This window comes from Netta rufina (assembly GCF_964035555.1).
Source record: "Netta rufina genome assembly, chromosome: 1".
In the NCBI taxonomy this organism is placed as follows: Eukaryota; Metazoa; Chordata; class Aves; order Anseriformes; family Anatidae; genus Netta; species Netta rufina.
This window is the reverse complement of record NC_140123.1, coordinates 70,271,963-70,288,429: the sequence shown is the minus strand read 5'-3', so window position 1 is coordinate 70,288,429 and position 16,467 is coordinate 70,271,963. Positions and strand designations below refer to the sequence as shown.

Sequence of the window (16,467 nt, the reverse complement as noted above, 5' to 3'; positions counted from 1 at the left end):
GCTCAGACTGTGCAACCCCATCTTCTCTGGTACTGCATACCTGTGCAGTTCCTTGCCAGGACAGTTCCTGTCCATGTTCCTTGTCAGGGCTGAATTGTCTAGATTTTAGAGAGGTAGCCTGTACTTATTACACTATTTCAGAGGCTTTAGTTACATAGTAAATACTCTTGGGTGTCACTTTGATTGTTTTTACCTTCTTGTATCGTTAGGCTTTACATTTCACATTTTTTTAAATTATCATACCTTCATTGCAGAACACTTGGAAACTTTCATTCTGAAATACATGTTAGTGCTAAGTTCCAATTCTGTGATCAGAACAGTTCCCATTCTTTTTCTGTTTTTCTTAATGTGATTTTCTTTAATATAATTTAGTCTGTCACATTGTTTTCCAGTGTGTGTTTGTGTCTTAAATACTGCAGAGGCTGGATTCACTTATAAAGTGTGACGGTAGAACTGTTCTTGACTTCAAACTGGCATAATTTAACAAGTTTCTTAGCAAAATGAACAGAAAATCAGTAGCTCTGTAACTTCTTTAGCCAGAGAGAAATTGGTATGGTAGGAAAAAAAACAAAAACAAAGGAAGGCTAACTTTTTCAGTGTTCTTCTGTATGTAATGTTTGAGAATTTTCATAATATTTGGGGACTTAGAATGGAATAACAACTTTGTTCTCTTTTTTAGATTCTTGCTGTACATTTATTGAAAGCAGTACTTCCATCCTGGGATAAAAATGAACGAGCAAGAGACATGAAATTTCTTGTGGAAAAACTGTTTGGTTTTTTAGGCAGCCTGCTTAGTACTTGTTCTTCAGATATCCCACTACTCAGAGGTAGAGGAATTTTCCCCAATGGCTTTTTTTTTTTTTTTCATAGGAATTGCATGCCTTAAACTGATAACTCTGTGCAATTGCTTTATCTTTTCAGAATCTACTCTGAGAAGGAGAAAGGCCAGGCCCCAAGCATCTCTAACTGCAACTCACAGTAGTACTTTAGCAGAAGAGATAGTGGCACTGCTGAGGACACTCCATTCGCTAAGCCAGTGGAATGGACTCATAAACAAGTACATCAACTCTCAGCTAACCTCCATCACCCACATCTTTGCAGGAAAACAGTCAGAAGGGGTAGTTTCCACGTTTTAAAATAAGCTCATTTTTTATAGCAATATTTATTTTGAAATAATAAATGTAAACAATATTAAGCTTAACTTTGAAACCATTTTTTAATTTATATATATGTATTTGTGTTGTAATCTTTAAATTAAAGTATGTTTAATTGACCTCGTGTTTTAAAGCAGAAGGAAGCCTGTTTTCACCCTACAGTTAATTTTATTGTTCTTTCTTAGGCTCTTTTGGATGACTACTTCCCTGACACCGAGAATCCAGAGGTGGGAGGCCTAATGGCAGTGCTAGCCGTGATCGGTGGCATAGACAGTCGCTTGAGACTTGGTGGGCAAGTGGTTCATGACGAATTTGGAGAAGGCACGGTGACACGCATCACCCCGAAAGGGAAAATCACCGTGCAGTTCTATGACATGCGAACGTGTAGAGTGTGCCCACTGAACCAACTAAAACCAGTAAGTGAGTTTTATTGAGGCTTTAATACAGGGAAGAGTATAGCTTTGTGAAATTAGGCTTTCATTTGGTGCAAAGAATATCTTTTCATTGGGTTAAATACATTGACATTCAAGACCTGCAATGCTCTGAATGCTAATCTAAGATGATACTGATGCAAGCCTCTATCGGGTCTTTAATGCCTTCATTTGTTGGGGAGGTGAGGAGAGGGTATTTGAGCTGAAGTTTTTTGACTTGCAAAATTCCAAGTCCTGACAACATGATTTATATCTCTTACATGAGAAGAGCTTTCTTATTTGTCTTTCATTTTATTTGCTAACTAATGTAGAGACTCTCAACATGTTCTCACTTGAATCTTAATCTCAGACTGGTTAACAAGACTTGACAGAAAGCACAGCCAAGGTGCCTGGTCTGCTTCAGGGATTGTAGTTCTTCCTTGCTTTAACTGTGTCTTGCCTCTTCACTAAGTATAGCTGGGATTATGTGGTACAGATACAAGTTTAGGAGCTTGGTAGGGAATAGAAATCCTCTCCAGTTCTTTGTTTTATTGTTCTTGACCAGGTACTACTTCTTTCTCTTCCTCAGTTAACAATAATACAAACATCTGAATGACTTTGTCGAATTTTGTAAAATGCTTACCAGTATTTTTTTTGTTTGTTTTTGTCTTTCTTCTCCATCTCTGCAGCTTCCAGTTGTGGCTTTTAATGTAAACAACTTGCCTTTCACTGAACCTATGCTATCCATTTGGGCTCAACTAGTAAATCTGGCTGGAAGTAAAATAGAAAAACACAGAATGAAGTCTCCCAATCAGGGTCTTTCAGGTACAAGTTTCTTTTTTCTTTTTTCTTTTTTTTTTCTTTTGTTTTCTTTGCTTTTGTTTTCTTCTTAAAGGGCTCAATATTCTCAGGGAAAAATACTGTTAACAGCAAACATATATTAAAAAAAAATCTGTAACCTTAACTTTCTTCTTAATTGACATTGAATAATATGCACTTATGAGACTAGTTAAGCTAGGAGAAAAATTTCCCTGCACTGCAGGTGGAATACTGTTCCTAATTAGGTGAGAAAATGTAAATATGGTTTGGGGCTGGTCTTCTTATGTTGAATTGGTTTAACTGTTGCCTACATATAGCATCTTAACTGCACTTACTGTACCATATATGAGCTGTATTGTTGTCCGAGGTGTGAAAAGCAGGAAGGTGGTGTTTTTAATATCATACATCACAGAATGCCTGCAAACTTCTTATCCAGGTACAGTTCAAAGTAACTCATACTTCAGTAGCATTTCACAAGTTTTCATACGGAGTTAAGATGTAAACTGATTTTTGGACTGAGGTTGTATGAATATAGCCATCATAGTGTTAATGGCTGCTTGATGTTTCTGATAGGTCAAGTGGATTTGGATCTGCTGAGATGCCAGCAATTAAAGCTGTACATACTGAAAGCAGGCCGAGCTCTGCTCTCTCATCAGGATACACTACGGCAGATCTTATCTCAGCCAGCTGTTCAGGAGTGTGCGTTAAATCCTGCAGGTATTTGGAAATGCAATCTGTGTGTGTCACTGTTTGCTTAGGTGTTAGAGCACAGTGATTGTAACCCTTGCTAATGGCAGTTGTAGGTTAGAAATAGGTTTGCCCTCTAAAGACTCAAATATTAGAATTCAGGAATGATTTAACAATATATATTAAAATTTGTCACAGGAGATATTCAACACTTAATACAGTTTGAGTGGTATGGCAGCAATTTGGTTTATTGATGGGAAGTCACAGTGATTAGTCTACTGCATGTTTGAGTTGCTCAATCTTAATATAAATTGGGTACCTTCTAAAGATTAAAGTTTCATTCACCATCAAGCATCTCTTGACCTTGAGGAGTAACCTTGAGAGGCATCCCTGCCCGAGGGGAGATCTCTGCCATGCAGCCTGCTGCTTCAGCAAGGAGAGCTCAAATTAAGCTTTCTCTGACTGCTGTATTTATAGGATAAAGTGAGTGGGTCATAGTCATACTTAGTCTTACTGCATTGTTTTTGACCTGTCAATGTAATTCTTTATTTCTTTGTAAGGGTTTTCAATTGGTTATCTGTTTTAGGGCTTGTACCCCTTTTGATGGTGGTCAAGGCTGTGTGCGTTTGCCAGGTGCTTTATTATTAATGAGCTGTCCACTTTAGGGAATAGTCACATTGAGGCCTACTGTGATTAATAAGCTAGAGCAAGACTTGTGTTACGTGCAGGAGTTGAGTGTGTCCATCGCAAATACACTTTGACTTTTTAACTTTGGCTTTGCAGAATAAGTGGGTCAAGTGTTTGAAGTTTAAATATTGGAGTTAGCTAAATTTGTAGGTTTTCTATAATTAGTACCAGGCCACATTTTTTTATTAAAAAAAAAAAAAAGTATTGTTGTTTTTGCAATGCTTGCTTTTTCTGATTCAAAGCTTAAAGTATGAAATGTCATTTAGTTATTTCGTTGAATTAAAATGCTTTACAATTTCCAGAGCAACAGGTACCAAGAAATAACATGTTAAACAGAACCTCAAGAGGAATTTAAGGAACTGTAGTTTTAATTAATTTGAATTAATTACCTGCATGCATTCATTCTACACATAAAAATAAAAGAAATAGCTTTGCCATCTTCCAGTGTAGTTATTGATGCCATTCTAGTTCATATTTACTCTTTGGGAACTTCTGAAGCATATAATGTCTTTAAATAAATGTTTGTTCAGCTTGTATGTTTTGTTTTACTTTCAGTTACCAAATTCTAATTATCAGTTTTCTTACAGAAATTGAACAGATTTTACTTTTACCATTGGATTTTTAGGGCAGGAAGAAAAAGCTTTAAAAAACAAACAAGCAAAGACAGCATTAAGTGCATGATGAGTATAGCTACTCTGCTATTGTTTCAAATATGAAAACTTTTTTGGGAATTAAGAAAAGCGTTCTCACTTTTCACTTAAGTATCACAGTAAAGATCTAGGAAACATGAATGTTTATGCCAACAAGAATATAAAATATAACAATGGTGGAATCGAGAGGCAGTTGATTCAAAAATGGTTTATTCTTGTGAACGGGCAATGAATACTTATTCGGAGCTCTTCCCGTGAGGTGTATTAGAGAGGGAGGTGACTTAGTCCAGAAAGTAGGTACCATGATTTTGGGAATAATGAAAGGAGGTTGTTAGCTATCTTAAAGTAGTTTATTGTGGACCTCTGTATAATCAAGTTGTAACAAGGTCGGTTCACAAGTTGCTTGAGCAGTTTCTGCTAGACATGTTCTAGTGAATTTCTGTAAAATTAGCATTCATGATCTACAAATTTCTCATTCGCTTTTTGTACGGAAGTGTAGCAAACATGGTTTAATCTTAAACACGTGCTTCCTGTGGAGAAGAGATATGTGAGAAGTAACAATATGTTTGATCTACTGATATGATTTATTCTGGCTTCAAAATAAGTCCTCTGATGGACCGGTGTTACACGGTTTTGGTTAAAATAATGTTTTTGTTTCAAGAGGATGGAGCAGCTGCCTCTCCTGACATAGGAGATATGTCTCCTGAAGGACCTCAGCCTCCGATGATACTTTTACAGCAACTTCTGACAGCTGCTACGCAACCATCACCTGTGAAAGCAATATTTGACAAACAAGAGCTTGAGGTAGAGTCTGTCTTTTCTGCTAAAAAGTATCTTAATAAATAACCCTTTCTAAGTCACATTCCTATTGAAACTCTTTAAGCTATACGTTAAAAAGTGGCACTGAACCCTTTTTAGTAAATAACGTTTAATTTCACATGCACACACAAACTGTACTAAGTATGCTTGTTTTACTTAGACTAATGAGTTTGTTGTCATTTAGGCTGCTGCTTTGGCAGTGTGTCAGTATCTGGCGGTAGAGTCTACGCATCCATCAACTCCAGTGTTTGAAGACTGTAGCTCTAGTGAGGCTACAACACCCATCACAGTGCAGCACATTCGGCCCACGAAAGTGAAGAAACGCAAGCAATCTCCAATTCCACCCCTTCCCATTGTAGTTCAACTTATGGAAATGGGATTTCCTAGGAAAAACATTGAATTTGCATTAAAATCTCTGTCTGGAACATCTGGAAGTGCGTCTGGGTTACCAGGTATTTAATTTAGTTAATTTAATGATGTTAGAAGGAAATTTTGCTAGCAGATTAAAATGCTACTTAACAAGGGAACAACTGTTCTCTATTTGGATATAATCCTAAGAATGCTAGAGAATCCCTCAGTAACAGACTATATTTGTTTTCTGTATTAGGAGTGGAAGCCCTGGTTGGCTGGTTGTTGGATCACCCTGATGTTCAAATTACTGATCTCTCTGATGCTGATACTATCTCCGATGAATATTCAGATGAGGAAATAACAGAAGAGGTCGAAGAAGCTGAAGCTGCTTGCCCTGTGGTAAGTACCAGGTTACTAAAAAGTAAGTAAGGCTAGCAGACTGTAAATTGTAATTCTTTCCTTTTATGAACTTGGTTAGATTTCAAGAACATTGTGCTGACCCAGGCTTTCAAGACTAAAAGAAGACCACATTGGCCCTAAGTTTCTAAAATAGACCATAAAAGATCTCAAGAATAATCTGTGAATGTATGTATGATTAGCACAGAAGGAGGAGTGGAATGCAGGTTTATCTTTCACTATCAGTAACTCTAGGTATCCCATACAGTTAGTCTCAGTTTCACGTAAACTAGTCTGTGCTATAGAGTAGTATTTGTAAAGGACTCCTTTAGTTTATTTTTTTCTTCCTTTGGCTGAAAATAAAAGTAAAATGTTAGCAATAAAGCATAACTAATGAATTAGTGAATAAATGGCAAAAAAGATGCCAGTGAAATAACTTCCTTTTCCTTATAACAACTGTTTTCAGTGATTGGCAAAAAAAAAAAAAAAAAGCCTTTTGAGTGTGACGGCTTTAATGTAACACATTTTTCTAAACATGCGTACTAAAACAGGAATCCAGTAATTCTCAATCTTTATAAAAAATACATCTTGAAAGGAATGATATTCCATCTCGTCAGCTTGTTTTTGTAAGGGAACACTTAAAATCTGATTGTTATATAACAACAACAACAAAAAAGTAATGTAGTCTAAGTAAGAGACTACTATTCACACGCTTTTGGTTTTTTCCTCGGCAATCACACAACCTAAGGAGTGGAATGTGAATGTGTATGTGTAAGGCTAAGTAGATTACTCACAAATCCTTTTTGCACTAATACTCTTTGGCAAGCAGATTTCATACAAGCAACTTAGAGATTTTTTTTCCACAAATCTTGAAAATTTACAGCTTGACAAGTCATTCTGGAAACTAAGCTTTAAGGTAGATCATAAACAATAGCCCTATAAAGAGTTGACTCATCGAAGATTTTTCCCATGAAGAATTGGCATGTAACTTAGATATGATACTGTTTTTTTTTATCGGATTATCTTCATTTTCTGCTAACAATCCTATTTATCTGAATTTTAAACAATTTTTTTAACTGTTATGTGTTTATCTTGGATTTTTTTTCCAGTCAAATGGTGCTGTTGTAACAGAAAGCCAGACCTATAAGAAACGAGCTGATTTCTTAAGTAATGATGATTATGCTGTGTATGTGAGAGAGAATATTCAGGTAAGTATTTTCCATATAGCTTTCATCACCATGCTTTCCTTCTGGTACAAACATCTCTGCAGAGCTCTGACATTTTATCGTTCTTTTTCTGTAGGTGGGGATGATGGTTAGGTGCTGCAGATCCTATGAGGAGGTTTGTGAAGGAGATGTTGGCAAAGTTATTAAATTGGATCGAGACGGCTTGCATGACCTCAATGTACAGTGTGATTGGCAGCAAAAAGGTGGTACTTACTGGGTCAGATATATCCATGTTGAGCTTTTAGGTAAGTTGGTTGCTAACTTTTTTTTTGAATAAAAAGCTTAAATGATATATTAAGGGAGATGAATTTTGGGGGTGAAAAAAAAAGTACTTACCATGCATTTATTCTTGTGACTGCTAGGTTTCCCACCACAGAGTTCTGCCTCCCATATCAAGATAGGTGACAAAGTGCGAGTGAAAACCTCTGTTACCACACCCAAATACAAATGGGGCTCTGTTACTCACCGGAGTGTGGGAGTTGTCAAAGGTAATGTATATTCAAAATGGGGCATGGGAGATAAAATGGGAAAACACACAGACTTTCTGCAGTGTTTAAGGACAGAATCTTTTAGACACACTAAGAAATCATACTGTTGTGATTTCTCTCTTACTGATGATAAGAATAGAATGTGTGTGATGTCCGTGATGGGTTTAGAGACATGCCCAGGGAAGTGGTTGAGTCACCATCCCTGGGGGTGTTCAAGGGAAGGTTGGACCTGGTGCACAGGGACTTGGTTTAGTGGGTGACATTGGTAGTGGGATGATGGTTGGACCAGATGATCTTGAAGGTCTTTTCCAACCTTAATTTTTTTATGATTCTATGCACTCTGTACCTACCCAGTACTTTTTTGAGCTGCTGTGTTCACGTCTAGTAAAGAGATCTTAAGAATTTGTGCAGTTTCCTGCACAGTTGTAGTTCTCCTGTATACTTTGTCTGGATGAACCGCAAAGGTTTATTATGGTTTCCCTTTAAGAAGTAAACATGACTTGAAGACTCTGTATGAAAGTGAGCTAAAAGTGAGGTACACTAATGGCAACCTGTAATTGATGTTACAGAAGTAATCTTTGGGGTATTGATTTTTTTAAGAGGTACAGATTTTGGTCATTCTATTTATGCTTAGAAATGCTCTCTCCCTTTGTAATATGAAGTCAGGGAATTTTAATATATTTTTATCTATATTCTATTTAAACATATATTCTACTTATAGAATTCTTTCGTACTCCTTTTCTCTCTGCACCTTCCCAGACTATCTGACTAGGTTAATACGTAGTTCCATTAAAACAAAAGATTGCTTATGAAAGAGACTTCTGTTTTTTTTTTCTTGTCCGATGTTGACTGTAGCACTGGACTCTGCTGCATTTCATAGAGATTTGTAACACGTTTTATTTTCTGTTTGTTTTTGTTACAGCTTTTAGTGCCAATGGGAAAGATGTCATTGTAGACTTTCCTCAGCAATCTCACTGGACTGGATTGTTGTCAGAAATGGAACTGGTCCCCAGCATTCATCCTGGAGTCACGTGAGTGATGAATTATGTCTTGTTTAATGTATATAGTTTATTATTTGGCCTTATTGTCTTGATTCCATTATCTTGACTGCTGGTATAATTAGCTTCTGTAATGAAAACTGCTAGAAGTGTATTTATATTTTCTCCTTTTGTGAAATCAGGTGTGATGGCTGTCAGATGTTTCCTATCAATGGGCCTAGATTCAAATGCAGAAACTGTGATGATTTTGACTTTTGTGAAACCTGTTTTAAAACTAGGAAGCACAATACCCGACATACTTTTGGCAGAATAAATGAACCAGGTAAGTTTCAGAATTCACGTGCTTCCAGGATTTACTCAAAATGAATTTGTTGTAAAAAGTTTTAAAACTCAGCATCGTATCATAATGAAATTAATGGTTGGACTCACCCTCTAGACAACAAAACATTTTTAACACCTCACAGTGCTGTAGCAATTGCTTGTGATGAACTACACCAAAATGCCAACCCTTAAGCTTTTGTTCTAGTGTTAAATAAGTTTAAAAAAGGCTGCCTGACAACTAACTCTTTGTTAGAACTGAGCTATACCAAGAACCAAAATAGTGTAATTCTTTAATCTTCCTGCCTTTTGCTGTCAGTTTAACTGTAGGTGAATGGATCTTCATGACAGCAGTTAAAACTTTAAATATCTCCTCTAAGATTCATTTTTAGAGATCTATTGCTCTGTAATAGTGTTGCCTAGCAATGTGTGATGACTGTTGTCTCACTTCCTCCATGATTTGGAGACTCTAGATGAATTTGTAAGAATGGCCTGTTACAAGAATGGGAAACCTTTTGAAATACTCATCAGAATTCTTTACTTTCTAAGACGAGAACAGTTGAACCCATTTTAACTTCAAAACTCCTGGGTTTTGCATCATCATTAATACCTGAAATAGGCTTTTGTTTATTTTGTTTATTTTCCCACCCAGCTAAAAGTCAGTCTCACATCAAGCTTTTGCAAGGTGATGCTGGCTTTTGAACTAAGCTTCATATTTACACATAGCCAGTCTGATTAGTTTGGAAAATATATAAATACTTCCTACTAGAGATCTTGAACATACACTGTATTTATATCATGGTCTCTTGAAAGGGCGAGAAAGACTTCCCATTAAGAAATCAGTTAGTATGGTTGTGTATTGGTAATCCTGCCCATTGCACTGGGTGTAGATTAGAGAAGTTGTAATATTTTTGTCAGGCTTACTAGAAGCTACAAACATCAGTAAAGGGCTTGTGCAAGGAGGAAGACCTCAGCTCTCTAACCTTTCTTGTTCTTGACTAAGGTTCAGAATTTTTGAGTGATGAAATTTAGATGCATATTCTCCTGTAAAAGATTTCTCTTGAGGGTTGGCTGAATATTTTTCATGTTCTGTGGTGGTGTACAAAGCTCACGTGCTGTGGGCCTACGTTTTGAAGTGTATGTACCATCGAACTTTGATTGATATTTCAAAAGGAAGGGACATTTTTCAGAATTACTCTTAGTGTTATACATTCCTAGAGATATTAGAGCAATTTTCCTTAATTTGTTGATAATCAATTTTTATGAAATCATGGATGGTTTCTTGGTAGAAATCAATCCTAAGAATAGAAGGTGTGACATCCTGAATGACAGGCATGAGAACTTGTCATCAGATACAGTGCTTGGAACTCATAAAAAGGAATAAATTTCAAGCTATGCCCTTTAAACATGAATAATATTACCATATATATGGCATGCTTTCTTCATGCTTATGTGTCGCGTGTTCTACTTTCAGATCACATGTCTGAAGTCTTTGATTTCTTCTGTTTCCTTTCATGTTGCTTATGGATTTATGTAAAACAACTTTCCCTGAGAGGTGCATGCTTATGATTTCATTTAACCACGCAGGTCAGTCTCCAGTGTTTTGTGGGCGTTCTGGAAAACAGCTGAAGAGACGGCATAGTAGCCAGCGGGGAATGCTACTGGACGATTGGTCAAGAATAGTGAAGAATTTGAACGTCTCGTCCTCTGTGAATCAGGCTTCACGACTTATTGATGGTAGTGAGCAGTGCTGGCAGTCTTCTGGCTCACAAGGAAAGGTAACTTGAAACCGTAACTGGTTTATTCTGGCATCCTTTCTTCTCAAGAGGATAACTGTTTACCTTACTTTGCTAATATATTTGTTTGTTACCTTCATGTAAGATAAAAAAAGTAGTAAAAACAGACATCTGAAGTACAAAGCTATGTTTCTTCGTAGTAAATATGCCTGTTTTTAAAGCTGTGCTTCATTACAATTATTTCTTGTAAATTATAAGGAACTTTTGTGAGTTTTGAGATACAAGGTAATTATTTTACTCTGTGGTTGATGATATGATTGCAATAGCCTTTTCAGTGTAGTAACTGACATTTTTTATCATGTTGATTATATTTTACTTAAGTGAGTTTATTGCAAGAGGAAAAGCACCGATGTTCCTACTAAATACAACTCTTCTGGCTGCTTCTCACTTGCACTCCTTCTTAGTCTATTGGCCCACAGAGCTGCGTTGTGGCCAGTGTAGGCTTCATTTGCACCTAGGCTTCTTTCAAAGATTTATGTCGTCCCATTTCTTGACCACCAAGGGTATTGTGTTTTCTCAGTCTTCTAGATGGTGTTGCTCTTGAGTGAAATCAATTGCTTGCTGCAATTGTTTCTCTTGACATGGGGGTTGGACTGCCCAGATTCCATGCGTTACAGATGTGTGCCAGTGTACCATTGGAGAATGTTTTTTCACTCTTTATAGAAAAACACATTTACTCTTCTTAAGTCATATAGTGATTCTACAAATACCATCTGAAAATTATTTTTTTTTCTTTTCCTTAGCACTGGATTCGCTTGGAGATTTTTCCAGATGTTCTTGTTCACAGACTAAAGATGGTAGTGGACCCTGCAGACAGCAGTTACATGCCCTCTTTAGTTGTAGTTTCAGGTATGTGAATGCACTCTGAGAAGCTTGAAAAATACGTTTTTGTATATCCAAGAGTAGGTATTTATCTGGCTTCAGTCAGTATAGCCATGTATTCAACATGTGTTCCTGTTCATGACACAAACTCCTTATTTTAATGTGTTTTTTTTTCAATGTTTTGTTTTCTAGGGGGGAATTCCTTAAATAACCTTATAGAGCTGAAGACAATCAACATAAATCCTACAGATACCACAGTGCCTCTTCTCAGCGATTGTACTGAAGTAAGTGAACTTTGTGTTCAGAAAATTATTCCTGTATGCGAATAAAAAAAAAATTTTGTTGAAAGAGATGGATCAGAAGAAGTGCTGTTATTATTAAAGCATGGTATTTTACTTTTCCTCTCTATGAGAAGCATTTCCGGCAGTGGTAAAGTTATTTATCCTGGTAAGTTTTACTGTAACCACAGTGCAACTCTGTAATAGCTTTAGCAGACATATATATTATTTTTTGTGTGTGATGTAAATCAATATACTTATGAACCAAGGTGGCCTCCCAATAAACTTAAATCTGGGGATCACTTTGGTAGGTGATTTTATTTTGCATGGTAGTTCTGATCATTTTCAGCAACAAGAAAGAATGAGTACTGAATATTTTAGATTGGAAGTGAAATCATCAAACTAATGAGGCCACATGTTTATCTTAGAGTACAAATTATTTTGTGCTGAAAAGCCAAATAATTGAAATTACAAATTCATTTAGTTAATGGTTACAAAAATCAAGCAAAAGTTCTAAGTCTTTCCTAAGTTTTGTAAAGCTATAGAGGATGCAGAAGACGGCAATTTTTTTTTTTTCTTCTTAGTATCACAGGTATATTGAGATTGCAATCAAGCAGTGCAGGAGCTCTGGAATTGATTGCAAAATACATGGCCTCAGCATACTGGGACGTATACGTGCAGAGGATGAGGATTTGGCTGCAGTCCCTTTCCTTGCTTCTGATAATGAGGAAGAAGATGATGATAAAGCTAACACTGGGAGGTAGGTAACTGTAGGTGGGGGCAAAAAATTATAGAGACTTAGCATCTATATATTCCATTCAGGAGATTACTTGTAAGCAATGCAATTTAATTAGGTTGAATGGCAGAAAAAGAAATCAGTATCTTTGTCAGAATTGTAGGTAGGCCATTTGTTAATTAAATATATTTTGTAAGATTATCACACTGGTAAGATGGTAGCATTTTGTATATCACCTACTGTTCTCAACCTGGAGTTGAAATCCTAGCTGAAAACTTGATAAATTCATACTTGGTATATATTTACCACTGCTCAAGAGAATACACACTCTGGGTTTTGTGATGTTTGTTTTTCGTAGCTACCTCTCAGCTGGGATGATATAGTTTGGATACCAAAACTATTCCAGTATTACAAAATCAGTAGATAAAGTAAAAAAAGTTTATATGCTATAGCATGAAGGTTGCTTAGACTAACTTTTTCCCTTTTTTTTTCCTACTCCTAAATATCCTCAGTCTTGTTAGAAAGAAGGCAGCTGGGCTGGAATCGGCAGCTACAATAAGAACCAAAGTTTTTGTTTGGGGACTGAATGACAAAGATCAGTTGGGAGGACTAAAAGGTTCTAAGGTATGTTTGTGGTTTTAGTACTTCAGTATGAGATGGAAGCAGCTAAAAATAAAATATGCAAGTTTCACACAACTCAAATTTAATTCTAACATGATCAGAATTTTAAAGTTCATTACCAGAATGTATTACGGGTAGATTTTCATGGGTTTCTGATGTTAAGAAGTGTAGATATATGCTAGATGGAAAGTTTAGAGCAAATGTGCATTTTGGTTGTTACTCTGAAATCTAGTTTTTTTTTTTTTTAGCAACCACTTAACTGTTTGGTTTAGATGATAACAAACTAATTGTCTTAAAAATCTGTAGTGCACTCTGTTTTATTCCTTTTGAGTTTATTATATACATTAAATGTAGATAATAGTGAACTTCTCTATGTATTACCTGTAAGCGGAGCTGGTTCAGTAATCAGAAAAAGAAGTTTAATTCTAATTTTTTCATTAGTGTAACTTGATTACATTTTAGTGCATTTGAAAGGAATTTCAGGTCTGTTTGCAACTGCTTATGCATAATTTTTGATATGATGCAAGATGGGAGATGCATGGTGAATATTGAATCAGTTTGAGATTTTAATCTGACAAGTATGCTAAGGGCATTAATTTCTAAATGAAATGTGTACTGTTGTGTCTGTGGAGTGCCTTTCACAAAAAAAAAAACCCACAAAGTTAAGCACCCTCAGTAAGTTTGCAAGTGACACTTAGTTGGGCGTGGGTGTTGATTTGCTTGAGGGTAGAAGGGCTCTGCAGAGGGCTCTGGGTAGGCTGGATCGGTGGTCTGAGGCAAACTGTGTATGAGGTTCCACAAGGCTAAGGGCTGGGTTCCGAGCTTGGGGCACAACAACCCCAAGCAGCGCTACAGGCTGGGGGCAGAGTGGCTGGAAAGCTGCCTGGTGGAAAGGGACCTGGGGGTATTGGTCAATAGCTCCCTGAATGTGAGCCAGCCGTGTGCTCAGGTGGTCAAGAAGGCCAACAGCATCCTGGCTTAAATCAAAAATTAGCATGGCCAGCAGGACTATGGAAGTGATTGTCCCTCTATATTCATCTGGACAGTGATGTCAATATTAGCTTACAAAAGGCCTATGGAAAGTTTTTTTCCCTATATACTGCAATAAAGAAGTCTGCTGGAAACTGTTTTTTTATCTGCATAAAAATAAATAACTGATATCTGCCCTTCTTATAAAAGTGGATATGCCAGGTTTGAATATGTTAATTTAAAACACTTGAAAAGGGAGTAGTATTAGTATCTATCCATAAATATTCAGCTTGATCAAAGACTCCTTTGTAGCAATGAGGAAAACAGGTTGCTTGTTTGTTTCTCTTCTTGACTTTATCTCTAATCCAGATAGCTAAAGTGTTTTGCTATTGAAAAACTTAGTTGTGCTCCAGTTCCTGCATGCTGATTAGAAGTGTGTTGGTCAACTTGTGTTTGTTTCAACTTGGTTTATTTTGCTTTTTGCCTTTCTTCAGAACTGAGTTAGATTTTCTCAAGAGAACTATACTTAAAAAAAAATCCTTGTTTTTATCCCATTTCATTTTCTCTCAGGCTTCTTGTTTATTATGGTTTCAGTATTGTGTGCCTTTTCTTGGTTTCTGTCTTTTGCCTAATGTATATTAACAGATGTGTGAACTGTCTGAATAATACAGGGAATTTTCATGTATCTTAAATGTAGCTGTCAGATTAAGTGGATGATCACTTCAGAATAGCTCTTCTATTAAAAGTATAAAACTTTAAAATGTATTGTAATAATTTCTGTTTCCTGTCTTCTCTAGATAAAGGTTCCTTCCTTTTCTGAAACCCTATCTGCCTTGAATGTTGTACAAGTAGCTGGAGGGTCCAAAAGCCTTTTTGCAGGTAATACAAGTTTAAAATATGTATTGGGTATTTAAGAGCAGAAATAAATTTCCAGTTTCAAAGCGTTAATGGTATTACAAAATGTTTTTTTCCCCATTTTAGTGACTGTAGAGGGTAAAGTATATGCCTGTGGAGAAGCTACAAATGGAAGGCTGGGTTTAGGAATATCTAGTGGAACCGTGCCTATTCCTCGCCAGATTACAGCTCTCAGTAACTATGTTGTAAAGAAGGTGGCTGTTCACTCAGGTACTAGCTATTGCTATGCTTACATACATAAACAAAACATATTAAGCCTAAAAATAGAAGTTGTTTTGCAGTTTCTTGGGTACAGTGATGCCCCAGCATGCTTCTTTTTTTTTTTATATATATTTTTTTTATTTTTTAGAAGTAGAGTGTTAAGTACTGGAGGTCTTATGGTAAAATCTGTGAATTTTGAACATTCTTAATTTCTTAATTTGAACACTCTTAATTGCTGGAAAAGTTTTCGCAGTCTGATCCAGAGAAAGTATTTTCATTTTTTTTTAATACTGCTAAATTGTATGTGTGATACTGTTTTTTATTTTCCTTGCAGCATTAAAAATAAATTAAGTGATTATTTTTTTCTTTTAAATGTGCCAGGAAGTCTACATTCACAATTGTTTTGTGTTTTAAATTAAATCACATAAAAGCTGTTTAGAATGTGACTAATGTGTTGGGTAGAAAGGCTCATACAAATAAGTTGCAGAAACAAAACAGTATCAAATTTCTGAGATTTCTGCTAGACCTCTGCCTGTTTCAATGTTTAAATTTGTTTTTACTTTCAGGTGGCCGGCATGCTATGGCATTAACTGTTGATGGAAAGATATTTTCATGGGGTGAAGGAGATGATGGAAAACTTGGTCACTTCAGTCGAATGTAAGGATACCAATTTTATCTGTGTTTCAGTAAGAGAGAGCATTGCTATTGTGTGTCATAGCACAGCTAACCACCACGTTTGACAATTACAGGGTTCTTAATTTAATAGGAATAAAAAATTGTGTCCAAAAAGACTTTCTCAACAAAAACTCTGGAACAGAGTTTTGAAAGAAAAAAGATATAGATATAACCAGAAATCTTTGTTTTTCGTTCTGGTATATTATGAGATGTTGCTCAGAATACATAGAAAATGAAAGTACTCAAATCAGATATTTAATATATGATGATACATAAATATTAGGGGGGTGTGTGTCACTCAAATCTATGAAAATGGAAGTCCAGATTAGAGCAGTATTATCATTTCCTTGTTCAACTGCCTCATGTTTTCTGTAATGTATTAACAGAGAGACTTAGAATTCTTATCATGGGCATTTATTGGGAGCTAACTTTCCAAAAGTCACACGTATAT

At 36.1% G+C, this 16,467-nt stretch overlaps 1 protein-coding gene across 6 annotated transcripts in view; it reads left to right on the top strand.

The window, feature by feature from the left end:
- The window catches only part of HERC2 (HECT and RLD domain containing E3 ubiquitin protein ligase 2), a 110,405-nt gene that overhangs the window by 54,590 nt on the left and 39,348 nt on the right, over window positions 1-16,467 (top strand). For all 6 annotated transcript variants that reach the window (XM_084303368.1, XM_084303369.1, XM_084303366.1 and 3 more), the window contains 21 exons: window positions 680-827; window positions 922-1,118; window positions 1,340-1,570; window positions 2,254-2,389; window positions 2,957-3,100; window positions 5,069-5,211; window positions 5,411-5,678; window positions 5,834-5,976; window positions 7,083-7,181; window positions 7,276-7,444; window positions 7,562-7,687; window positions 8,610-8,718; window positions 8,868-9,007; window positions 10,591-10,781; window positions 11,543-11,648; window positions 11,814-11,905; window positions 12,484-12,659; window positions 13,148-13,259; window positions 15,023-15,104; window positions 15,207-15,350; window positions 15,908-15,998. In XM_084303368.1, coding sequence (XP_084159494.1) covers window positions 680-827; window positions 922-1,118; window positions 1,340-1,570; window positions 2,254-2,389; window positions 2,957-3,100; window positions 5,069-5,211; window positions 5,411-5,678; window positions 5,834-5,976; window positions 7,083-7,181; window positions 7,276-7,444; window positions 7,562-7,687; window positions 8,610-8,718; window positions 8,868-9,007; window positions 10,591-10,781; window positions 11,543-11,648; window positions 11,814-11,905; window positions 12,484-12,659; window positions 13,148-13,259; window positions 15,023-15,104; window positions 15,207-15,350; window positions 15,908-15,998 — 3,047 coding nt within the window. The remainder of the gene's footprint in view (window positions 1-679; window positions 828-921; window positions 1,119-1,339; window positions 1,571-2,253; window positions 2,390-2,956; window positions 3,101-5,068; window positions 5,212-5,410; window positions 5,679-5,833; window positions 5,977-7,082; window positions 7,182-7,275; window positions 7,445-7,561; window positions 7,688-8,609; window positions 8,719-8,867; window positions 9,008-10,590; window positions 10,782-11,542; window positions 11,649-11,813; window positions 11,906-12,483; window positions 12,660-13,147; window positions 13,260-15,022; window positions 15,105-15,206; window positions 15,351-15,907; window positions 15,999-16,467) is intronic.